General features: G+C 36.8%; 1 protein-coding gene across 1 annotated transcript; it reads right to left on the reverse strand.

Moving 5' to 3' along the window:
* Positions 1 to 3930: 3930 nt before the first annotated feature.
* On the reverse strand, positions 3931 to 26503 carry LOC149064939 (hemocyanin B chain-like). The gene is made up of 9 exons (XM_089254882.1): positions 26193 to 26503; positions 24249 to 24469; positions 18453 to 18658; positions 10539 to 10935; positions 9193 to 9321; positions 6741 to 6875; positions 6428 to 6614; positions 5215 to 5438; positions 3931 to 4614 (listed from the first exon to the last, which is right to left on the reverse strand). The coding sequence occupies exons 1-9, from the start codon at positions 26392 to 26394 to the stop codon at positions 4429 to 4431; spliced, it is 1887 nt and encodes a 628-aa protein (XP_089111008.1). The 5' UTR covers positions 26395 to 26503; the 3' UTR covers positions 3931 to 4428.
* Positions 26504 to 27026: the final 523 nt, after the last annotated feature.

Genomic DNA, 27026 nt, shown 5'->3' on the forward strand with positions numbered 1-27026 from the left:
TTTCGAGTGTTTGGCAAAACACCGGTCTATGTCTATTTTTTTTTTTTTTTTTCAATTTTAGAGTTGACACACAGTTAAAATCAAGCCTAAATTAGAAAAACACCTTCCTTGCCTGGATTGCAGCTGTGCCAAGTGGCATAGCAATGTCATATGCTGGTGTCTACAAGAACTGACTTGAGGGATGTGTAACAGAAGCTATACGGAAAGTAATTCAGTCAAAAATGCTGATTTCGCAAAAAATGCAACATAGACTTTTATCCAGCCGAACGCGTTTCATTTAAAAACTTTTAAAACAACCAGCCAATCGGCCGGCTTCCGAATTTGGAAGACAGGTGGCAGCATTTTATGATAATTCCATAGACACAAACTTCGCGTTAGGTTCACAACACATAAACGCACATTCCGACGTGTTCAAATTCGTTGAAAATTCCTTGGAGAACGTAGTGGTAGCAGTAGCCCTGATTAATGTGGCTAGATGAGGTAATTGCGAAACTCGAAAAATTATTGATTTCACTATTTCCATCCAGAATTAATGGGAACTTATAACGCCATCAAGAGTACGTAATTTAGAGTACGTAAATCGGAATTGAGAGTTATCGTTAATATTTTTTTCTGTAACACTATACCCTGAAACCTTAGAGGAGATATAGAAGAAAAACTCTCTCTAAATATACCTAAATCTAGGGCTACCATACGTTCTTCTCCTATAAGAGGACGTCTGTCATTATAAGGTTACCACACGTCCTAATTTAGGAGAAAACGTGTCCTATTTTTCGTGTCATTTCAAAGGTCCTCCTACGTTTCAGAGAATTCGCCCTTTTCCATCTATTCATAATTATTTTTCTCATGTTTTCTGGGGAAATATTTTTTCCCCCCGTTCGTGTGCTGCCATCTTCTTCATTAATAATGCACTATTTGTGTCGCATTGTATGTCTTATGTCTAGTGTAACCATACGTCCCGTAGTTCCCGGGACACTCCCTGTTTTTTTCTGTTTTCCTGGCTGTCCCGACATTTTTTGCAAAAATTTCCCCTCTTTCCACGTATTTTCAACGAAGAAAAAAAACCACTTTTTATTCTTCAAAACAACTTAAAATTAAAATTATCTTCTCAAATCAGAAATTATATTACGATAATTACGATTATCACAAATAAAAATATTCATCTTACATGTCCTTTTTTTTAGTACACTAAAATTTTAAAAGCGGCACTTCATTCCCCTCCATTGGCGACTGCTTATTTTTGGCAATAATTGACATTTTCTTTCTCGAGAGAATATGGTCAGCGCAATTATGTCGAATTTTGTTACACACCGCCATCTGTGTAAGCAAATTGTAAGCAATCCCTCTCAATTCATCATAAAAAGTACTTTAGGGCAAACCATCTTCTTTCAAATCAATATTTGATTTTTTATAAATTTTAAAAATGCTTCACGGACTTTCATCCTCTCTTCAATGGTACTACTTACTGGTTCCAGGGCCGTCTTAAGAGTAATCATGGGCCCCCGGACCAAGAGGTTTTTCGCCCTTCCGGGTAAATCCTAGAAAATTTCAACCGGATCTCATTTTTGCGAGGCCCTCTCCTCTTGAGGCCCCCGCGCCGTGCCCGGGTGAGCTCATGCGTTAAGACGCCACTGACTGGTTCTCCCCTCATTTTTCAAGAAAATTCGTAACTGGCCAAGTGCGAATTCACGGCCTCCACAATTAAAATTTGTAAGTTCTTTTACAGCGGTCAGTAATCATATAGTGAAGAACGAGTTCCACTCCGAGTTCCAGACCCAAATATTTTTCTGGGGCCTCTTATGGGTCCCAATTCGAAGAGATAAAAAAAATACTAAAGTAAGGGAGCCCACTCTGAAATCAAATTTAGGAAAACTTATAATTTTTAAACAAATAATTGAGTGTAGGGTTGCCAGATTCGAAAACTGAGAAAGAAGGATGCCCTAACCCCCTCTCACGTCACTTTCCCCCAATTTCCCAAACAGATGGCGCCACTATTCTGACAAATAAAACCTGCCACAAATATAGTAATTTCCCCCCAACTAAAATAGAACCCGTGAAAAAATTGTAAATGACTGTAAAGAAATACAGTAGGATAATGTAAATTTATAATAGATTAGTTTTTTTTTTATTTTCTGACACATAAGTGTATTATGCATGCAAGCATGAAGGGATTTATTTGTTTATAAGATAAATATAATTTATGGGTAGAAATACCAGCGTCTAAGAGTGTTGATCAGTAACTAACTGACAATTGTTAGCGTTTGTTTTCCTCGAAATTCAGTGCCGTCTTAACGCATGGACCCACCCGAGGGAAGCCCGGAGGCCTCACAAAAATGAAATGTGGTTGGAGTTTCCGAGAATTCACCACGTAGGGCCTCAGAAAAATCATTTGGGCCGGGAGCCCATGATGCTCTTAAAATGGCCCTGATTTCCCCACACCAAACTGAGTGATTGTTATTGGACTCGTGTGTTTGGAGATTGCTTATGTTGTAATGAATGTTGACTCCGTGCAAAGAGCTTACTGAAAATATAATTGTTCCTTTTTTTCCAGGACTTTTATAATATATTCTATCTTTTACCCTCTTTTTCTTCTTACACACACACTTCTCTACCCACAATTTTTACCCTTCACACCCGTTTACTAGCACTTCCTAAGCGTGGTGATGGTGTCTTCTTCGGTGCCACCCACAAACCGTGATATTCAGAACCCCTAAAAAAAGCAAGAACGAGAAGAAAAAATTCTGGGAATTTCGAAGGCTATCTGGTCTATGCATGTGGAAAACAAACACAAAACATTTATATTAATTGGTGATGTATGTTTGAAAGTGACCACCCTCCCCTCCCCACCCCAAAAAGAATAATAATTCCGGAATCCTTTGGAGAAAACGGTGAATTTTACGAAGCGTAATGATGACCCTTGAAATGTCGTCGAAAAGGAGGACGTCTGGTAACACTACGGTGGTCATAATTGTCGTAACTGACAAGTTGCGTAAATTATAATTTGCATAACTTTGCAATTACATTATCTTTAGGGTAAATTATCTACAGATTCTGTTCCAGCGTGACCATATGTCCTGTATTCCCCAGAATATTACAGTATTTTCACTCAATTTTGGCCGTCCCGACTTTTGTGCAAAAATTTCCCGTTATATTTCACGTTTTTTCAATGGACCCTACATGAATTTTATTCTTTTTTGAAATCATTAATTAAAATAAGTAATTAAAATAAGTAATTAATATTAGTAATTAAAATCATATTGCCCAACTTATAAATTATATTATGATAATTATAACTAAATGCAAATACAGTCGAATCCCGTTTTAACAAATACCGTTATATCGAAAACCTCGTTTTAATGAAAAATTTCTAATCTCCCAGATAAATTTACATAGAAAAAGCTGGAAATCCTTTATAACGAAATTTCGTTACAACAAGTGATTTCTCCGGTCTCTTGGTGTTCATTATAACGGGATTTCATTTCACAAATTTGTCAAATTACAAAAACTTTTTCTTCCGCAAATTTTATTTTAATCTACCGTGATATCTAATAATGTTTCATCACCCATAATCAGCAATTTTTCGGTAGAAATTTTTTATATTAATAATTGGCCACTTTTCTCATTTTCGGCGATAATTGGTTTTGTCCGGTAATGTGGATCATCATTTCCCTTTAACAATTATCGTGACCATATTTTTTGCGATGAAATTTTCGTCAGTCCAATGATGAAATCTATACGGAGATGTCCCGTAAAATACGAATCACATGATCCATTTCTAAAAGTCCTTTGTGGTACTAGTTATACAGTGCAGAAATCGGTGTCTATTTCCTACCTGCTTTCGTCAGCGGGACGAGAGTTTGTCATGATTGTAATGGATTATTCTTAAAAATAAATGGTATGTGGACATATAATAAAACACTCTAATCAATATACAGTTGTAAATTCCTTTTTTATTGTTTGAATAATTTAAAAAAAATAATAGTAATAATTTTCCTCTGTACAATGCTGTCATCGGAATTATAAACATTATTTATCAGTAAAAACCAACTTGAAAATTCATTGATGATAAAAGAAATTAACATATTTCAAATCAAAATTTCAATTTAAAAAATCATTAAACGATAGCAGAACATCATGAAAGTGTAAAACAATGTAAATTTTTACAGCAATTTTTATTATAATTTGGAGAGACATTGGGGTGATACATAATCAACCGTTACAGGAATTTCATCCTAAAAAAATTGGAATTTACAAAATAAATCCGTTTATTACCATATGAGAAAAAAATATTTTGTCTAATATTTAGTCTTTTTCACTGCACATTATTACTTTATTTTTCGTCTACACGTCGTTGAAATAATCGTTGAAGTCGTAGGTAGGTAGAATCGCTGTAGCGGAGTCCATCTGCTTCCTGCATGTACGACGTCCTTACGTGTGCTTGATCTTGACATCATGGAAATGCATGTTCGGCAATAGCCAGTCCTTGATTGAGTAGGCCTTGATTTCCCTGTCGAATGGATAGCCCATCGCACGTTTATCAGGATAGAGCTGATCCTTGGCACCGCAATAACTGACAGCGTCGCTGCAGGCGTTGGTCCTGCCGTGATCGTACACCTGTGAGGAAATAAAATCGAGCGTGCATCAATACCTTTGAACCCTTAAAGTGCTCCCACCATCCACAGATGATGTAGCTCAATCATCCTGTGATGATTAGAAATGAGATTAGAAATTTTCTTCTTCCGCAGCTGTTTTTCTGACTGTCTTTTCATATTATCCTTGATTGATTGATGACCGTTCACGCCCTGATATTATCCTAGAGCAAGTTGGGCCGGGGTTAGAATAGTATCGGCCCTACTTTGGGGCAACTTCGGTTCTAATATTCTGGGAATTACGACGACGATCGGCCAAGCGTGTAAAAGTGTGGGGGGGGAAAAAACACAAAATAATCTCATATTCGTGAAGAAATGTATGTTTCAAAGTGAAAAAAAAATTTCCCCAGGAAAAGGAGGACAAAATTACGAATTGTCCGAAACGTAGGAGGAGGAGGACGCTTGAAATGGCATCAAGGAAAGAGGAACGTCATCCTAAAGGAGGATGTCTGGTATCCTTACTTTCACCCAATAATCCAAGTTCATCGAAATAAATTAAAATGCTTGACGGGATTGTTGAACGGATATTTCAATGGTAAAATTAAAAAAAAAAAACAATGCTTACTGCATCCTGGAAGTAATCGGTGGCGATAACGAAGAGATGGTATTCCATGCCGTAGTCCTTTCCTTTAGGTACCAGGAGATGGTCTGGCCAACCGCAACTGCAGTATTCATCACGGTTCACGTTGGCACCTTCTCCTGTCAGAAGCTCCCTCAAGCTCTTCTGTTTGCTTACCGTCACGGAGGAATCGATTGATCGGCGTTCGATAGTGTTCTCACCTGGCCGGACTATATAAAAAATTATAATAGTATATGAATCATGATGAAGCCATAAAACAAACTTTAATAGCGGGAATTTCCGATTGCCAAACCGCTATAGGAATCGGTTCTCCCGTGTATACTAGGATAAAAGCGTAATTAATATGACGATGAACATACTATGCTTACAGGGTGTCCCGTAGGTTTGTAAATAGTTTGAAACTTCACAAAAATTGAAGGAATTGGTATATTTTAATGCGGTTTTAGCTAAAATGTTATTCTCACGAAGGTAGATACCTTTTCTGGTATAGGAAAAAAATTAGTTCAAATTTTTGTCGTTAGAAGACACTGCATGCAGGCAAGTCACAGAATTTTATACCTTAACTTTTCTTCAATCTCTTCTGTGTCTGAAACGTTCGTAAAGCTTCAGACGGCGATTCGTAGCTGAGGTAAAACTTCAAATTTATAAACCAATGTCACCACCACAACAAAAACATTGTGAGCTCTAGTAACAGAAAAAGTTAGAACTCAGCTGTTAATCATACACCCTGCATTTTATAGGACTCTGATTTGCATATTTCATGTGCTTCGCTTTTGTTCGGATCCCTCTATAGACAAAAATTTCAACTAATTTTTATATGTATCAAAAAGAAAAAATCTCTCTCAATGAGAATAACTTTTCGTGAACCACATTCCAATTCTTTCAACTTTTATGAATTTTTAAACTATTTACGAATTTATGGGCCACCTCGTATTAATAGAATTTATATACTGTTAATACAGGGTGCTTAATAAGTACGCAACTCCAAATTTCTGCACATTCTGATTGAAATCATTCAGACGAGCACGGGGTTAGACGTCAAGGAGGTCTTTGAATAACGCTTTATCAAGAGAACCCCCTCCCCATGTGGGATATCAAATTACTTGCTCGTCTCGATCGCAAGATTATCTGCGACACGAATCTAACGCCACGCACCCATTGAGTCACATTTTTATGAAAGAAACTCAGTCACGCTTACGTTCCTGCTGGAAGTTGTCGAGTTCGATCATCAATCTCCTCAAATCAGCTATCGGGATTTCATTTCCTAGATGATCATATTTCGGTCCCAAGTATATCCTGATCTTAGCGACTCTGGTTCTGGTACCAGCATTGTCAAGTACAATTCTGTAAGAGAAAGGTTCGTGGTCTAGGTGGTTGTATCGTACCTGAAATGGATATAAATTCGACACGAGTTAATTACCGTACTTGTAAATATCCATTATTCTTTTGATTGTTCATTGGCTGTGGATGTAAATTAAATAGTTATTGACTTTACTTGAAGTCAAACATACTTTGACTGTGCCAGATCTTCCGAAGTTGAAAGCGTGAGAGACATCAAGGAGATCAGTCTTGAAGAATGTCTTCACAATATCGTTTTCTTCTGCCCGGACGCAAGCCGATTTGATGGACACGCCACGGAATTCCAGCTGCAGGAAAATAAAACCAAGAAATTATCATATTTGTCCAAACGTAAATCATTCTCCTAAAAATATAGTATGCGTATTCAATATAAAGGGTGTTGAGAAGAGTTTCTGAATAGAATAAACATTCTACTGTTGATTCAAAAGTTTGAAGAAAAATTTTATAATAGAATCACCCGATTCAAAAAGAATCACCCGATTTGAAATGCGTATATTGCGAAAAATATTGAACATAGACACTTAAGATTAATTTATTGTTCATGGCTAATCAAGTTTTTTCACAAACCAAATGAAAGGTCCTCAATATCCACCTTGTGATGCACGGCATACGTCTATACGGTAGTCAAATTCGTTCCAAACTTTTGCGAGCATGTTTGCATCCACTGCTTCCGTGGCTGCTGTTATGCGTATCTTCAGTTCGGCTAATGCAGCTGGAAGGGGAGGCACATAAACGTAGTCTTTTATAAACCCCCACAAGTAGGAATCGCACACTGTGAGGTCCGGCGATCTTGGAGGCCAGTGATGTTTAACTGAATCGTCAGGTCCCGTACGGCCGATCCATCGTTTAGGAATTCGATTGTTCAAAAATTCTCGAACGTACAAGCTCCAATGCGATGGTGCCCCATCTTGCTGGAAAATGAAATCATCCGAATCGGTTTCTAACTGTGGGAAAAGCCAGTTTTCAAGCATATCGAGATATGTGGCCGAAGGAAGAGCGTTAGCGCTACGTATCGGCAACTGCGTGAAACTCGATATTTCCCTCTTTCTACCTATTCATTATTCGATCAAAACGGATTAAAAGCTAAATAGTTATGTTTTTTTTTAAATCGAATGATTCTTTTTGAAACACCCTGTATAACAAAAACAAGCGGTATCTGAACTGTGATAGTTTTACGGAATTAAAAGGCGAATTTATAGTTTTGCCGCCAATGGGCTACACAAATTATGCAATCATGTCGCCATTTTACCAATTCAATTCTAATTCTCTTGACCCACTCCTTCTCCGAAGTCTTTTTGGCAGCCCTTACCCTTCGTAAATATGCTCCTGTCTCCAAATCACTCTTTTGGTTTTGGTCCCTCACATGCTCTCCACACCCTTTAGGTCATTCTTTTGGTCATTTCAATCCTCACAAACTCTCCAGGACATTCTTTTGGTCAAATTCATACCTTTAGACGACTTTTCATAATGCTTTCACACTCCATAGGTATTTCATCGTACATTGACCTGATCCCTCGCTCTCCAGATAATTTTCCTTATCACTCCATGTTTATACGCTCTCTATGCCACACTCTCATGGTCACGTTTGCACACTCTGTATGTCACTCTTTTTTGGTCATGTTCGCTCACTCCTTTGCTCACTCCCATGCGCTTGCACACTCTTTTGCTCACTCCCATGCGCTTGCACACTCTTTTGGTCATTTCCATGTGCTTACACACTCTCTTGCTCACTTCCATGCGCTTACACACTCTCTTGCTCACTTCCATGCGCTTACACACTCTCTTGCTCACTCTAATGCTTACACATCCTCTAGGACGATGTTTCCTAACCTGTGGTCGGCGGACACTTGTGGGTCCGTGAGTAATTTTTAAGTAGTCCCAGGGTTATTTTCTTTTACTAACATTTCAAGTAACACAATTTGTACTGTAAAATTTTAATTTATTCAATTTTTGAAAAATTTAAATTCATGATTAATTATTTATATTTATTACGGGACGATGGTGCCGAAATGGACCTTCTAATGTTATAGGGGTCCACAGAGCATTGACTTCCACTACAGGGGGTTCGCGATATCAAAAAGGTTGAGGAAACACTTCTCTGTAACACAGGTTTGACAGGTTCTTCTTCTGGCCACGTTTGCACTCTCTTGCTCACCCCTATGCTTAAACACTTTCTTGCTATGGTGACAAAATATAATGAAATCTTCAAAATCAAATATCTTCATTAATAATGCATTTAAAAATATAATTTTTTTTCGCAAATGACTTTTCAGATCCGCATCTATTTTCTTTAACTTTTAGCACGCACTCAGGGTCTACATAAAAAAAAAATTATTTTGTTATTTTTTACGAACTGTTGGAAAATTTGAGTCATTTTGTATAACTTCACGTCATTTGAAAACTCTTGTCATTGGAAGTGTTTCTAAAGTCAACGGTTGCAGAGATATTCGCTGTGCAAACAATTTGGAACAGCCTGTGCCATTCCTAATATAGAGAAAACGTTTAGGTATACAAGTCCATTATGATTTTTTTCCCTTTAATTATCTCTGGATATATAGTTGGTTTCCTAAAGAACTATTTACAGTTTTACGAGAGGATACTCACATCATCCTTGGTGTATGAAGGCAGGTTGTGTTTGTACTCCTGGAACAGATCGTCAATGAAACGATGAAGCCTGTAGAAAATGGGATCTCGGAGAGAAGTTGCCGTGTCACTCATCACACCAGGGTTAAGCTGTTAAGAAATATAAGAAACGAGAAGATAAGTACGATCGGACCTAATATAATACTATTACAAAAACAGAAATAAGCAGCAGGAGAAGATATGCTAACCGTAGTTACACCTTGTAAGGCAGTAGTTCTGGAAGCAAAAAGTGAGCGTCGAAGCTCCGATGAGAGTCGTTAAGACTTATAACGAGCGTGTTGTTATTGATTTTCTCTAACACGTTTATGAGTAAGGTTGTGGATTCACCCGGCTATGTCCACATATTCTATTATGTGCGCCTCGAAGTTGGGAACCACAGAAAACCAACTTCCGCCGACCACCACTGTGGTGACGGTGGGGTACGAACCCGGGACCTCGCAACGCGAGTTCGTCACTATGACCACTCGACCATCGCGGCAAACTTGAAGGTTGTGTCCCTCTGGCCACTACACCATCCTGTATTTCTGCGGAATTCTAGCGAAACGGTAGGACACGATGGAGCATATACAGGTTCACGCTTGAGATCAAAATAACCCCCCGAGAGAGAGTGAAAAGGCCGCTCTGAGTGGCAGGCCACTCCCACTGGCGCATGCGCATAGGTCTACTTAACCGGTAAAAACAGAACCGTTTTTATTTCACTTAACCACTAAATCACTTGTGCACTTGCCAACTAAAGCCGTGTAAACGGCCCTTATCGTCTGCATACATTGTATCGTACTTGGCAACTTAAAATTTAGTTACCAACTTAGTCACTTACCGCGTATAAATGGGCTTTAAGGACAGGAGTGTCGTGAATAAATGAGGAATAGGTGAAAAGACCCGTCGGCAAGATACTATTAGGGCATATGAACAGTGGATAAAGGATAAATGCAAGGGTTCCACTGGTTTGTGACTTTAAATTAGGGTGATGAAGCCGCTGCAGAATGATCGCTAGCGCAAGGGGACTGCGAGTAGCTGTTTTTGTTTTTTTTAGTTCACTTCAGCCATTTCCCCCTTACCCACGTCATAGAACGATGTAATCTGCCTTCCAACCGCGAATCAAATCATTTGAAAAATCTGTGTTCCTATCCATACAATCAATCAGAAGCACTTTACAATCTCTAATATTAATTTACACGCAAAACTACACGTGCTATGACTAAGTAGGTTTTAGCTCAAAAATTTTTAAACAAAAACGAAACCCAATGAATGCTAACAAAGAAAATATGATAGGGAGTAAAATGAAGAAAGAGTTATTTGTAACGAACCTGGAAACGTCCATCGGGATCTCCAGTAGCAGCCATCAGTACATGTCCCCAGTTGTGGAGACTGCCGTAATACTCGGTATTGATTGAATCGTAGCTTGATTCGATGATGGCACCGAGGATGTCGATTCCATGAGTTTCGTCAAGGGTAGTCTGGTGGCCATGGTTGTCCACGACGTAACCCAAGTTTATGGCCTCATGGATCCTCTCCCGCCATCTTTCGAGATCTTGAACTGTAATTTCTCTCTTGTCTTGCAATTTCTGCCCTTCCGGTCGACCGGCGTATGGTAGACCATTGATCACGGAGAACAAATGAGGAGAGTATCCTTCCAGGGGGTCGTCGAAGTTATGGTATGGTACCATCTGAGGCATGTCGTTCGACAGACGCTCGCAATCGTATCTGCAATCAGTAAAATTTTAATTAACATTTACTTAAACTACAATTATGCCAAAAATAAACAAAAATATGTTTATTTCCTTTATTACATTAAGTTTAAGGTACTTGTTGCATTGTAAATTTTAGTATCATTGTACATTGTAAACTAATTCATTAAAGCAGTTCTAACTTCATTTCAGTTGTAGTAACGCATTATAAAGAAACGTTCTAATCAACGAGAATGTCTTTGGCCCAGAGTATCTATCATCGTTAGAAAACATGTTGGCGCACAGACCGTGTTTCCACGTCGACTTCACCTTCGTCATAACCGTCATTGATGACCGAATTGATGCACACCTTCACGTTTTGTCCAACAAAAAATCTTACATGTACTGCTACCACCATGGGCAAACAAAAATTCTCGTGTTTCGTGTAACTTTAGTTATCTCCTCAAATGAACGCGAATCTGCTGAGCCAGTGAAGAATTCGAGAACGATGTCGAAAGATAAGTTTTAGCTGGTCTTTTGCTCATTAATCGCAGCTACTGGGTAATTGATTTCACTCATCGTAGGTTGTTCTGATAAACTTGGAAGCGCTGTATCGACAGGGTTAAACGGCAATTCTTTCGCTCATTGAAGACGCTTGAAGAAATTAGAGATGATTTCTAAAGCGATGTCAAAAGACGGATTCCAGAAAATCTATTGAAGACGATTTTGAAGAAAGTGGAGGTGATTTCGAAAGTTAAATCAAAAGAACAGGTTCCAGCTATTCTTTTGCTTATTGAAGACGATTCTGGAGAAAGTTGAAGTGATTTCGAATATGATGTAAAAAAAAGGATGGGGGTTCCAGCAACTCTTCCACTCATTAAAGGCGGTTGAAGAAAGTGAGAAGAGAGAGAGAGAGAGGATTCCAAAAGCGATTCCAAAACACTTGCTAAACCAAATCTTTCGCTCTTTGAACATAGATCTGAAGAAATCGGAAATGATGCCAAAAAATCGGGTTCCAGCAAATCTTCCACTCATTGGAAGCGGTTGAAGAAAGGGGAGATGATTTCAAAAGCTATGTCAAGAGACTGGTTCCAGCAAATATTTCGCTTCTATTGAAGACGGTTCTGAAGAAGGCGAAACTGATTTCGAAAGCTCTGCCAAAGGCGGGTTCCGTCAATTCCTTCGCTGATTGAAGACGGTTGAAGAAAAATGGAGGTGATTTCGGAAGTGATGTCAAAAGATGAGCTCCAACACGTCATCCAAGAGTAGTGGGCAGACTGGGCTAAATTCACGCAACTCGATGGAAACTAATTTTAAAAAAGTCCCTGTCAAGATGGACTCATGCTTACTCAAACTTATGTTTGTTGCGAGTAACACACTCATTCTCATCCGTTATCTGGTTGAAACTCGTATAATTAAATTTATTGGTCTTATCAAATTCCTCGAATGCTAAACTGAGCATAAGTATATTAAAAAATACAAGAAAGCTTATTTCAGAAAGTTCAAGTCCAGACTAACGCTGGATTTCAATCATTTCATAACTTGATAACTTCAAATGTGAGAAAAAGCGTTTCTAGAAGCAACGTGGATGTAACTAAAACTACTTACCATGGCAATTGTCCACCAAAATTTGTTCAAATGCCCAGAATGCTCTCAGGTTCAGCTCTTATAAGCCTATTTCAGAATTTTATATTCCAGTGTAGTTCTCGAAATCATTTCGTAAAACACAGACAAAAAAAAAGAGGAATAGCTTACATTTGTAGATGAGAGAAAAAATATTACGTATACCAGGGGTTTTCAAACTTTCAGCTAGAGCAGCCTCTCCTCCCCACCCCGAGTTCCAAAAATCGGCACTCGCATTCCGATGTCACATCCAAACCAAAGAAGATAATTTGCTATTGAAAAATTTTAGAGATTGAAAAGTTCTCAAGCCTCGCAGTTTGTAAACCCCTGATAAATACTGAACATATCAATATACCTGTTTAATTAGGTTTTTAAAGACTCATGGATTACTGACTGACCACATTAATTAAGACATATATTTCAAATGAAAATCACAATACATTACTTTTGTCATTTACTTCGAGCATACCGCTAAGAATATTTTTCCATCATAAATCCCATAATGTTCACTAACACAAAAAATTTCCGATTTCTCAAAATTTTGAATTTTTGGGGAAATTTTATAAATTTTTGGTAATTTCATTTTCAATTTTCGTTATTTTGTTATGATTATTTATGTAAAATTAAATAAAAAAATTCCTTCAGGAATTATTTGAATAATCATTTCTGCTTTAATCATTATAAAGATGAGTCTAACTTCTTACCAATAAAGTGACTTCCAAATTCAAAACGTATTAAAAATGAAAGCTGTCCTTACAGGAACTTATCCGCAGAATGATACTTATTCGACATACCTTGAAGGTATGCTCAATAAATTTCAGAAGTTTTCTTTCACATTCATCACATAAAGACAAGAGCTGAAGCAATAAAAGGAAAATGAAGTGCTTTAATGAATATTTCTTATTGAATGGTTGCTTTTAGACTGCTGATAGATAATTATTCCCAATAGTTAGGCAAGGTGCATTAGGTATGGAAAAGTTATGCTCAGAGAGAAAACAAAAATTAAACAATTTAATAAGCTATAATTGTAAGCAATTATTTCTTACTGAGAAAATATTTAATTGAGCTGAATTTGTTTACTAATATTGTAGATAGTCATAAAACAAAAAATGAATGTCAACTGATACTGAAAGGAAAATAGTCAGTGTCCGTAAATGACACGTGCATAAATGACGAATTATCATCTTGAAGACTTACTTAAGCGAAGTGTTAATTTCATTGGGTAGAAAACAATTCTGATGCTCTAGAATTAATATTTCATATATGGGAGACAAAAATTACACCACTTTATCCTGTGTACTAGATTCTCCCTTTCCTCCATTGTCCCATAGATAGCCTCTCGAGTGAAAAGGGCATTCAGCACCATGATATATATATATCACGACTGGACCATTATTTTGTCTAGTAATTGCAAAGCATTAAAATTGTTCGCCAATCCATTCCTATTTGGCAGTATTCGTCATTTGTAGTTATAGGTCCATACCCACCTGTTTCTCCATCGTTCAGTGTCCACCTGTTTCCCCCATCGTTCAGTGTCCACCTGTTTCCCCCATCGTTCAGAATCCACCTTTTTTCCCAATCGTTCAGTGTCCACTCGTTTCCTATTGTTCAGTAATCACCCTTTCTTTTCTTATCGTGTTTCACATCCACTTTTCCTACATCATTCAGTGCCCACCTGTGTCCACATCGTTCAGCATCCCCCTGTCTCCCATTATTCAGTAATCACGTAATCACTCTTTCCTAGTTATTGTTCCACGTCCACTTTTTTTTTGCCCCATCGTTCAGTGTCCACCCGTTCCTTATTTTTCAGTTTTCACCCTTTCCTTTCTTAGTTATTGTTCCACATCCATTTTTTGCCCCATCGTTCAGTGTTTACCTGTTTCCCATAGTTCAGTGTTCACCTGTTTCCTATTGTTCAGTAATCATCTTTTCGTTTCTTAGTTATTGTTCAATAATCACATTTTCCATTCTTAATTATTGTTCAGTAATCACCTTTTCCTTTCTTAGTTATTGTTCCACATCCACATTCTCCCCCATCATTCAGTATCGACCCACTTCCCTATAGTTCAGTGTCCACCCACTTCCCTATAGTTCGGTGTCCACCTGTTTTCTCATCGTTCAGTGTCCACCTGTTTTCTCATCGTTCAGTGTCCACCTGTTTTCTCATCGTTCAGTGTTCACCTGTTTCCCTATCGTTCAGTGTCCACCTGTTTCCTCATCGTTCAGTGTTCACCTGTTTTCTCATCGTTCAGTGTTCACCTGTTTCCCTATCGTTCAGTGTCCACCTGTTTCCTATTGTTAAATATTCATCTTTTTCGAATTGTTGCTTACTTTGAGAGCACAAAAAGAGAGAGGGGCAAAAACGGACGATTTGAGTGGAAGAACAGTCAAATAACTTGGCGATATTGCACCAAGTGGGGTAAAGCTCAATTTTAGTGTTCTGGCTGAAATTCATCCGCATATAAAGAGTTTACCGTTTCAATTAGGCAGTCAATGAACAGGAAAAAAACTTTTGATTGTGTTGAACAGAGGCCCAATATAATAACATGTAAATGTCTTAAAGGTTCTCCTTAAAAAATAATAACTATTTAATGTTTCTCTTCCTCTCAGTCTATCTTCTTCAGGTTTTTTTTTCAGGTCATTCATTTTCCTCCTTTCAGTTTTTCTCCCTCTCATAACAAAGTACAGGAATAGAAAGGCTTCCGGTTTTTAGAAAAAGATTAGAGCTACTGCAGGCGTGTAGTTTCGACTATGCGAATGTATATCTATTGTATTCCATGAGCGCGGGTTTTTTTGGTTTTTTTTCCCCCTCTCCCATCTGAAAGAAATAGTTCGTTTTCTTCAGATAAAATGAGTCTTTTGATCGGGGAAACTTTATTGGGAATTCAAAATTTGTCAAACTGGCCAATTTCGTGCTTTACAATTGACACATTTAAAAAGAAATACGATAAACATGTTGGGTTAAATCGAGAAGCAATCCATACTTAGAATAAGACAATCAGAAATATATTTTATGGGCTTGCTTTATAATTGTATAATATTATATCATGCATATAATAGTTTTTAGTTTTAATAATTGCATTTTTAATTGGGTTGCTGTATTTTAGAAATATATAACATTCATATTTGTTATGGACATTTTTTTCTTAGCCACCTCATTTCGCATTTTGCCTGTTATAGTCTTGTATTTGTATTTATATATTTGTATTAAATCTACCATGAAATCCTATTTTTCAGGTGAAGAATAAAGAGGCACTTGAGAGTTTCGAAAAATTTCTACATAACATAAGAAGTCTGTGTACCCATATTCAATCTGTAAACTGTGATTTTTTCCAGTTACGTGTATTCATAGCATTCACGAAATTCTTATTGGTGGAAAGTATTTTTAAAGGGAATAAAAGCTGTAAATTTCATTCTATCGATAGTTTTAGTACATAAAAATATAGTTTTAATCAAACAAACATAAATGAAACAAAATACTTACTTTTCTTGGTTAAAAATAACACTTTTTGGATAAAAATATTTAACGTCTCAATGGATTACAAATGTCGAAATTCGACACGAATATTGCGAAAATATAAAGTTTTGCTTGAAGCCATAACTATTGAAAACGAATTTCTCTCCGGGACCGATTCGTGAAATAGGCTTATAGAGAGCTGACCTAAAAGCATCTTGCCTAAATGCTGGGAACCCAATTTTTTCGTTCGAATATTATTTTTTATATTTTATCAATATTTTCAAGCAAAATTTTAACAAAAAATGAAACAAAAATATTGATAAACATTAACACTTTTCTGTCATTATAAAAATTCAGAAAAAAACTCTTCATTTTCCCTTTGCATTTACACATCAAATAGAATAAAACGAAATATCACAAATAGAATTTCGTACTCTTAGAATACTCCTTCACACCTGAATATCTGAGAATGAAATTTCATGCAATATTTCTGAGGAATCGAGCTAGAGATATCCAAAATACTTACTTCATTTCGGATCAAGAGCAGGCTTTGGCTCACAGTATAGTGAAATTCAAGTCCATTTCTGCATGAATGTAGTATTTACTCACATTATTCACCACCATTGGAATCAGATGTAGTTATCAACGTTTTTCTGTCTCGATTAACTGGAAACTTACCTGTATAAAACTCATCGTTTTGAATGATTTATCGCTTTTTCTAACCCTGACACCGGCCGTGAAAGCTTCAAATTTTTAATAATTTTTTTTAAATGAAATTATTTTAACTTGCTCTAAATCTTTATAAATTTAAGTTTCCTTTACAAATTTTCGTGAATTTAAAAATGTGAACACAAACAACCGACTGCACTGCTATCTTTGCCTCATTTAACTCGTGAACGATCACGGACGAAATATCTCGTACAAACGCAAATTTAAAAAAATCATTCCACCTCTCCCTGTTTTTTACCTCTTTTTTGATCATTGCGAGACTTCATTGTAACCAGACGAACGGAAGATTTTTTCCTTCCCGTTCTTTCTAAACTATTGTCCGGGGGATTTTGTTTCCCCCTCCACATATAATGCATCTTCCTACTATAATGTGTGTGTAAGGGGGGGGGGAAGAGAATACGAGGGGGAAGGGTGAGAAAGAAAGGATGAGGGTGAAAGAGTACTCTTTTGTCTGATTATCTACTATACTGTTTTTTTCCTTCTATTTCTTTTCATTCTTTCTTCAATTTCGCCCTTTCTCCAGCATTTGTGAAAAACTAAACCATTCTTTCTAGAATCATCACAGATGCTGCAAATAAATATAATCCAAATTTGTTGCTAAAAGTCTGTATGTGAAGGGGGTTAAACCTTTCATGTATGGGGGGCTTTCCACGACGAAGTCACAAGATTTATGGTTGAAGTACTAGTGATATATCGCTGAAACTGTTACCTTTGTTGACGTACAGGAAATTAATTGAAAAGAAGATGGAATGGAAAAAGTTTTCCCTTCGTAATCAACCACATACGCAATTTTTTTCCTGTATATGCTGAATCCTTTTTTTTCACTCGTTAAACTGTATCGTCTTTTAGACGAAAAGGATTTTGTTTCTCAGAAAACTGATTTTCACATCGTTAACGTTAGAGGAGACAGCGAGGGAGGAAAGAATAAAAAATAATCCTGAAGTAAAAGGAAAAATCGGATTCCATTCATAGGGTTCCCAACAAAATGTTCACGGTGATGAGAAGGGAAAGAACAGAGAGATTGAAATAGCTCAAGAGTATTAATTTCTTACAGCCATTCTAGCACGAGATATCTTGGTCTCGTGACGGAAGTGGTTGAAACACTTTTAACGGTTTTTTTTTTCCAACGTATCGCCATTTCCGTCTTCTTTTTAGATATCCATGAATTTTATTTATTCGTTTCAATGACTGGTAGAGTTGACACTTTATTTTTTAAGAGAAATGATAGATTTGGTATTTACGAGTGGAATCACTATTACGTGGTCTAAAGTATACATAGAATTCATTTTCCTGTCCTTAATTCCTCTAATGATTTCTACCCTCAGTCTTGCTGAGTAAATAAAATGTGAATACCGATGCCAGCGTCAATTCCCATATCTTAACTCCACACATATCTTCATCTTTTCCTTACTTTTTTCGGTATTAGAATAAATAATCCAATTTTGGCAGAAAGTTAAAGTTGGTTTTAAAAATCTATAAAAAAAGTGGTTTTTCTTCTAATATTTTCATCTTTTCGATTTCTCTACTTTTGTACGGACTTCATTCCGATTTTCTGACAAAAAAAAAAAAGAGTTAATTCCTTAATATCTTCTTCTTCTTTCACTGAATTATTTATCTTATTTTTCTTCGATTGCGAAGCTAAATCTTCTTGAGTCTTGTTTTTTTTTCAAACGTTGCAGATTTTATGTTAAGAAACACATCTAAATTGCATTTAAAATAAGTACATCTCAATTTTTAAACATTACCTTGCGCACATCTGCTGATGCATATAAAAAAAGAGCTCGCCCTTTCTATCCTTGACTCTTCCAGTGACTTCTGCCCTCCATGTTGCTGGATAAACCAGATGCCAATGCCAGTGATGAGCATTAATTCCCACATCTTCTCTGTAATAGGCTAAATTGTGCTCTGGATCCACGACATTACCTGTCTCTTCAACATCTACTACAATGTCCTGAAGAAAGAAAAGAAAAAGATATAAGAATAGGCATTTTTTAAGGATTAAACGTGCTCATACAGCACCTCCTAGTGGGTAATATCAACTTTATTATCACACGGTATTAAAAAGTTAGTTTCATTAAGCATGAAAATTTCCATTTGGTACAATAGAGCGTATAAAAAATTTAAAAAATGAAAAAGTCGTAAAAAATAATTTTATTTTATATTCTTTGAGCTTTTTTTTTGCATATCATATATTTTATACAAAAAAGAAACTCTTACAGGGTTTCAATTGTATAATTTTTTTTATTATTTTGATACTATGATAAATTTTGCAGGTCTCAGCAAGAAAAAAGAAGAAAGGAAGCAAAGAAACAAAGAAAAAAAGAAGAAAAGAAACAAAGAAATAAAAAAAAGAAAAGAAACAAAAAAAAAGAAGAAAAGAAACAAAGAAGAAAAGAAACAAAGAAAAACAGAAGAAAAGAAACAAAGAAGAAAAGAAGAAAATAAACAAAGAAAAAAAGAAGAAAAGAAACGAAGAAAAAAAGAAAAACAGAAGAAAAGAAACAAAATGGAAAAGAAGCAACAAGAAAAGAAAAGAAGAAACATACGAAAAGGGGAAGAAAGAAAAAAAGAAGCTAACAAAATGAAGAGGAGAAAAAAGAAGAGAAGAAACAAGGAAAAAAAGAAAAGGAGGAAGAAAAAAGAGAAGAAACAAAAATAAGGGAATAACGTAGACTTATTCATTTATTACCCACGATCAAATCGAGCAAGCAGTGTATGTAACTCATTACATGCTTACTCCCTTTGACCGTAAGGTAATAAATAGATCCCGGATAATATGCAAATGAGGATGCACATATGCATTTATATATTTTTATCTTTTTCAGCATCCATGCATATCAATGAATAAAATCAAAGAATTTTCAGAATAAATGCATATTTTTTAAGGTTTATTTCTCAATCTATTTTTAAAATAATTTTTCAAATAAATATTGCTTATAATATTTCCATAACATCGGGAGTATTTTTTTTCCGCTGGTGGGAAAGTGAATGTTTTTCATATTTGTATATGCAATATGTATATGTGAGAATAATTTTTGTAAATGAATGTGCACTAAGAAAAAGAAAATAAACATTTTAGAAACGTATATGCTTTTTTAGCATGATTATTCTTTTTCATGCATATTCTCTCATTTTCGGTACATATTTCAGAATTTTTCACCTTTTTTCAGTGTATGTTTTAGGAGTTTTATGCATATTTTGGGGTTTTAGTCCATATTTTGTCATTTTTAAGTGCAAATTTTGGCATTTTTAAGTGCATATTTGCATGTCTTTAGAGCCTATTTTGCCACTTTGTGCATATAGTCCGCTCAAGTAGTATATAAATGCGCCGGACTTTTGCTTTTCCCCCTTTTCTTCTTCTCCCCCTCGGCACAGCCTTGTTGCAATCGCATCAACACAGCCTTCACTGTACAAATTCCAAGAAGTGCTATTCAAGTCTCTTTGATGTACCGGCAGTCAGTGTGTCCATCCAAGTTTGACCTTCGTTTAGTGATCACTGCTTTGCTCGCTATTAAATATTTCGATACATCCGTACCCACTGGTGAGAACTTTCAGCAAATCACGTAAGGTCAACGCATAGCATGAGGAAGTAGACGCACTTTTAGCGAATTATTGATTGGCCTTGTTAATATTTGGCAAAAATATTTTCACCTTACCCAACTCCTTCTTTTCTGTTTCTGATTCCGTTTTACCGAATTGCTATGATTTCGACTTAAGTACGATGCCCTAGATGTATCTGTATTCGTAAGTCGAGGAATGGCTGTATAGTCGACTAATTTCAAACTCAAAATAAATTTATAATCTTTAAATTGAAAAATGATTGCAAATGTTTGCAACTGTTTACGTTAGGAGTTCTTAACCTTTTCTGTTCCATGCAACCTTTATGCAAATAAGATGAAGTCCATGGACCCCCCTCTGAAAAGTAAACGAAGGCCACGGCCGCCACCCTCGCTCCAACAAAATAATATTCAGAAAATAGCAATGTAAAAAGAATGAATGAATTTTTTTTCTCATCCGATGTTTTCGACTTTCTGAAATCTTTATAAAGACCTCCGTGGAAGTCCGCGGACCCATGAGTAACGTAAAGGCTTTGGCAATGGCATCTCAACTGGTGGGCCAATGAGGCCGATGATTAATAAGGCCTTGCTCTGGTTGATTCTAGAACTGAATCATGCACAGTAAGGGTGCTCAACATTTAGAAGAGTGTGAGACACTATATTGGTTTGAAAACGCGTTGCGGGCCATCACTTAAATGATCTGTAAATGTCCCGCGGATCACTCAAGTGTTTTGGGAATATGCCGGAGGCAACATAAATCTTGTGGAAATGTGCCATAAGCCACTTGAGTGATCTGGAGCTACACCACGGGTAATTTTCATGATGTGGAATTGTACCGCGGGCTACTTCGGTACTCTAGAACTGTGCCAAATATCACTTAAGTGCTGTGTAAATATGCTCTGGGTGATCTGGGAATGTACCACGCGCCACTTTAGTGCTATTACTGAACCACACATGCACCTCGTCCATATTCGTCTGCGGAACTTCTAACGAATTGGCCACTTCAGTGCTGTGGAACTGCTCTGCGGTTCACTCAAGATATCTATGAATTGACCACATTTTTTTTCTTTTTTTAAGTGATCTGAAATATGTGCCACGGTTTTCCTTGAGCGATCTGAAAACTTTCTGCGGGTCACTCAAGTAAGGGGTTCTCAAACTTTTTCACCCGCCGCTCCCTTTACTTGACCAACACTTATCCGCGGCTACCAAAACAAAGAATCGCTTCGAAGAACCTTTGCCACTGCCCACAGTTTGAGAACCCCTGCACAACTCTATTAAACTGTATATGAGAAAAAACTCTTAAACTAGAATCTTTGCTGACACCTATCAAATGAAACTGTTATGATTTTTCGATTGAAATTAGTGATCGGTTATTGATTGATGTATTTCATAGAAAAAAAGGTAGCATTGCAAATTAACAAATATTTTCTAAATAACAATATTCGTTTAATTATTAAATTTGCTTCGAAATTTTAAGAGTTGGTGTTTCTGTATTAGTAAGATAACATTGGCACAACTTTGCAATGTATTCCTTAATATTTTTATCAGATTTTTATTTTATGTATATTTTTATCTTATGTAGTACATTATTTAAGAACAGGTCACAAATTTCGATCGAAGAAGTAACAGATTTTTATGATAGGTGGCAGTGTAGAGGCTCTACTTCAGATGTTTCTTACTGTGTAATATTGTACTGCCGAATGAGTCTCGCGAACAGTAAGGGCCGTATTCACCGATGTGGTTTTAAACTTGTCACAATTTTTGGATAATAGATCAACATAGATTGGTTAAAAGATCTCTTATCAAAAAATTGTGAATATAGTTTAAACTATAGCCACTAGAATAGGGTCATTATCAAGTCGCCTTAGTTTAAACCATGTCGGTGAATACCGTCCTAAGTCATATATCAAAATCCTCATGCGCAAAATTGATGAGGCAATTTCTTCAAATGAAATGACGACTTATCGTTGAATGCTCGGTTTTCGTAGGGTTTTTCTTTCACTTTAAAGAAGAACCAATAACTCAAGAGAGATTAAAGACTTCGCTTTTATTTTGTGTCATGACGGCTCGCGCATTAGTGCAAAAAATGACATCGACATAATATAAATGTAGCGGCTTTTCCGCAACGCAAATTTTATATGTTGTTTCGTAGTGAATTTATTTTTATTATAAACCAATGACCAAAAAATAAGTCGGCTCCGTAGACAGCCTGAGGCTTAGGCTTTTTCTTTCAAACCGAGCATAACTCAGGTCTATCGCCATGGGCAATTTACTACCTAGTGAGTTGTGACGGAAGTATAAGTGTGTGTACCAAACAGATTGAGTGCCTATATAAAACTTGCGTGTCCGAGTGGCATGGTGGTAAGATGCTCGTCTGCCATTGTGAAGGTTGTTGTCAGGGCCCCGGGTTCGAACCCAAGGGAGGATATAAATAAGATATTTTCTCAAACGAACTCGATGCGACCACCGATAGACAGCACTTCACTTCCAACCCATCTCACTAATGGCAGTAAATTGCACTATAACGATATGGCCAGAGTTGGTGTTTGGTGAAGTAGTGTATATAAAACTTGGTGTCTGATTTTCTGTGCTGACATCTGTATTTCAGAAGTTTAATGGTTGAACATTTGTACCGTTCCTCCACCTTACCGTCTGTGGAGAGACTTTTTAACGAAGAGATCAGGTCTCATTCGTGCCTTGAATGTGGGAACCACAGAACACCAACTTCAGCCGACCACCACTGTGGCACGATGGGATTCGAACCTGCGACATCGCGATGCGAGTCCGTCATTATGACCACTCGACCACCACAGCGACTGGGGTTGTGGCTGTGTGACCCCCCCCCCTTCCAATTAATGAATATACAATTCAATGAACATTCCTCCTGCATAAGAGCTTCAGTCCCGTATATACGAGACAACTAGCAAGTTTCAGCTGCCCTGAATGTTTTCTTCATTTGGGCACGTCTGGCCCCGTTTCGTCGCGTTCGTGGTTTTGGAACAACCCCGTGCAGCTCGCGATTAGTGGTGAAATACTAAAAAAATTGAATACATTGAAATGGGCTTGTTCTTCTTTTCAGCATTTCTTTATAGAGAGGAAAAAAAGCACCATCGTTATACGAGTTGGGTTCGAATCATCAACTTTCGGACTGACAGGTGAGTCCTGCCCACCTTTGAGAATACGCGAATCTAAACTTGGTTACATGCTAGCATTAAGAATATACCTCATTAAACTTGTGCAACGATATAAAAAAGTCATGGTGAAGAAAAATAAGATCTTACACACACACACACACAAGAAACGAAGTTGTAAGTGGAAAAGACAATGAAGCTCAGAATCTTGAGATAGATTCGAACTATCAACGAGTCGCATGCTCTACCCACTGTATCAATCACGGATAGCAGTTTTTGCCATGATTAAATATATCAATTGTGAAACATCAGCTGGTCTCCAGCAAAGAAGTTTACAATCAACAATCTCCAGATGCCTACCGACATTAAAAGCAACTTCACGCTCATGCGCATTCAGACAAATGATTGACTGTCGGAAGACGCTTGTTCTCAAATGCTTTTCCACCCGCGTCGCCCCTACTCCTAATGTTTAACCGCAGCTTCAAGAGCAATTTAACAAAGATTTTGTTCGAAAAGCCTTTGTCTCTGCTGCCGCTCCACGGCGCATAGTTTGAGAATCTTTGGCTGAAGCGATCTGTAAATCTATCTCTCAGTATCTCTCGGTATTTGAGGAGGATTATTAGTATTATTGTCGGATTACTCCAAGAACCACATTTGGCCCGTGGGCCATACGTTGAGCATACATATTGTACAGTATTGAATGACCATGGCACAGTTATAATTGATTTTCTTTTTTTCCGATACATGATCTTGTGCTAATAAGAAATACAATACGTTTATTATTCTCGTTATATTTTGGTTCAGTTAGTTTCGTTTACTTTAAGTGTTTCAAAATAGGTAATTAAATCATTACCTCATGCTCGGGGTGAAGTTTCGTGACTTTGTAAGCTTTGTACAAAGTTTCCACAGGGACGAACTTGTCGGGGAAAATCTCCTGGATCGGTGGCAAAGTGACACCTCTGCAATCTTTCCTGTGAAGGAGAGCCACAGACACAGCGTAGGTGTATAATCCTTCGTTAACGTAATCACGGCACTGATGGCACAGATCGAGAAACTCTTCGAATGTTGGGGCATCTGTAAACATACGTGAGAAAGAAATATTAGGTTAGCATCCATACCAATGAGCCATGTATGTCAGCCAGCTACTCAAATTCAATCATCATCTAGTATTCGGTTTTAAGAATATTTCTTACGCACAAAAATTACTCAAGGGGTCCCTTAAAAGTCGAATTTTCGAAAAAATTATTTAAAAATATTTCATTCAATTGCGAATGAAATATTAAAAATTTCGTGCCAATCGGTTAATTTTGTGTTTCATAATAAAAGAAAGAAATAATGAATTATAGTGTATACGTATGGAAGAAAAACACTTCGAACGCAATTTTCTCGGATTTCAGTTTTTAAGCTCATCCGTAAGATTGACAAAAAAAAAACTACTTCCCAAAAATTTTGAAATTTTGCAGAAACGTTTATTCAACATGTATTAGTAAAATACACCTCTTGGATTTAGCAATTCACTAATGAGAAGTACTTTTTTGAAAATTTCTCGATTTTTGAAACTTATGTATATTTTTTCAAACTTTAAAACTTCATAATTCTAACGAATGGTCAGATATCAAAGTTCGAGGTCTATTTCACTAACACATGTGAAATAAACATTTCTGTAAAATTTCAGAATTTTTCGGTCCGTAGGTTTTATTTATTTTTTAATCTTAGAAATGAGCTCAAAAACTGTTGTCTGAGGATATTGCATTCAGAGTGTATGTTTTTTTCATATATACCCCTTTAGGTTATAATTCATTATTTCTTTCATTTATTACGAAAGAAGAAATTAATCAATTGACACGAAATTCGTAACATTATATTTGCAATACATGAAATATTTCTCGTCAGTTTTGAAAATTCGACTTTAAGGTTAATGAGATCCCTTAACGCATGTCTTTTGGGCTATATCTAATGACTCTCAATTTCCAATCTTTTGTCAAATATTATATTCATTTATTTTTTATTGAAAATTATATTTTTTCTTTGGTTTGAATATCGTGCCAATTAATGGTTCCTAAAACATTTGTTTTGTCTCCGCGCACAAGTACTTGAAATATTTTCGTGTATTTCTTCTACAAGATTTTGTTTTTGCGCCTTTTAGTAAGTAATAGCTGTTTACTGGAGAAAGATAAATTTTATCTTACGTTAAAAACAAAATTGAAAAGAGAAATAATCTTTTGATGAGATGCTCATCAACATTACCATAATAACAATTAACATTAACTGGAATTCAATTGTGAAATATCCATCGTCAACTCTTCAAGAATGTTTGAAAATTTTGAAAACTAGCGTAAAAGAGACTCAGAAACTGCGATGCCGTGTACTTGTTTCACAAAATATATGTACATATATAATTATGAGTTATTATTGCAGAGATTCCCAAATATTTTGCATTAACGGTGCCCTTAAAAACGAGATTCTTTTTGTGAGCCGCTGCACATTCAACTTATTGAGATTTGACCGTAATTTGTAAGACATCTGACCACTTCTTTCCTCCCATCAAATCAAGTTAATTCACAAACGCTTAATAAAAATTTCAATCGGACTTTAATCGGATCGATCGTGCCTAATAACTCAACTAAAATTTTTAACCTCGATTAACAATTAGATTAACCGATCCGATTAATCGTTAAATCACACCAGCCCCTTTGATTATATTTTGCATGTTTACGCGTATTCCCGAAATAAATCATCTGGTTATTTTGTACGAATTAACTAAGAAGCTCTTAGAGATTATACGAAAATGACTTACTCAGAAGAAGTTCGTACAATTGTGTGGCCTCTCGCAAATGATCCTTGTGGAAACACGAGAACAGGACTCCACGGCCAAGGATTCCGATTCCCTGCATGCGAGGATCCCTCTCTACCCTCAGCTTGAACTTTTCTTTGGTGGGCATGTGTACATGCTGGAACAGCGGCAGTACCCGGATTTGTTTTTCGGACGCAGTCGACATGATGGGTCTCGGCTACTTCACTTCGAAGATTGCAGGGAAACGAATAAACGGGCTCCTGTACACCCGCCTGTCTGTAGACGATGAGTGAGCTTTCGTCGGACGCGCGCTCGAACGGAAGTACGCATCCTTAAATATATAACAAATTTGCTCGGACCTTCGAAGAAATGTTTGCAGCACAATGCTCACCAGAAGAATAGCTTGTCATTGCAGGAAACTCCGCGTCTAAAAATAACACAGAACGGCTTGGGAGGGGCTCTACGCCACCGAATCTTATCCGACAATCTAAGTCAAAATGATAGGGTAAATCGATTTCTAAATACTTTATGTGCTTCGATCAATCAGAAATCCACGTGAAAATGAGTCTGACCTCGTCCTGTGATATTAATTTTTTAGCCGAGTTAGCAGAGGTTCTCAACCTATGTGTTGCGACCCAAACTTAGGTCGCAGGGAGCACCTGAGGTGGGCCGTACAAATGTACATCTTAATGATTCTGAATCTATATCATACATCTTAACGATTCCGGACCCAAGTTTCCTGATTTTAGCATGTACAATTCGATGCCACCATCCAAAATAACAATGCACATATGGGATTATGAGAATTATCTGTACTAAACTATGAACACAGTAAAC

This window comes from Pholcus phalangioides, unplaced genomic scaffold (genome assembly GCF_987345545.1).
Source record: "Pholcus phalangioides strain wild (caught in Gottingen) unplaced genomic scaffold, Ppha-v1.0 ptg000042l_1, whole genome shotgun sequence".
Taxonomy (NCBI): Eukaryota; Metazoa; Arthropoda; class Arachnida; order Araneae; family Pholcidae; genus Pholcus; species Pholcus phalangioides.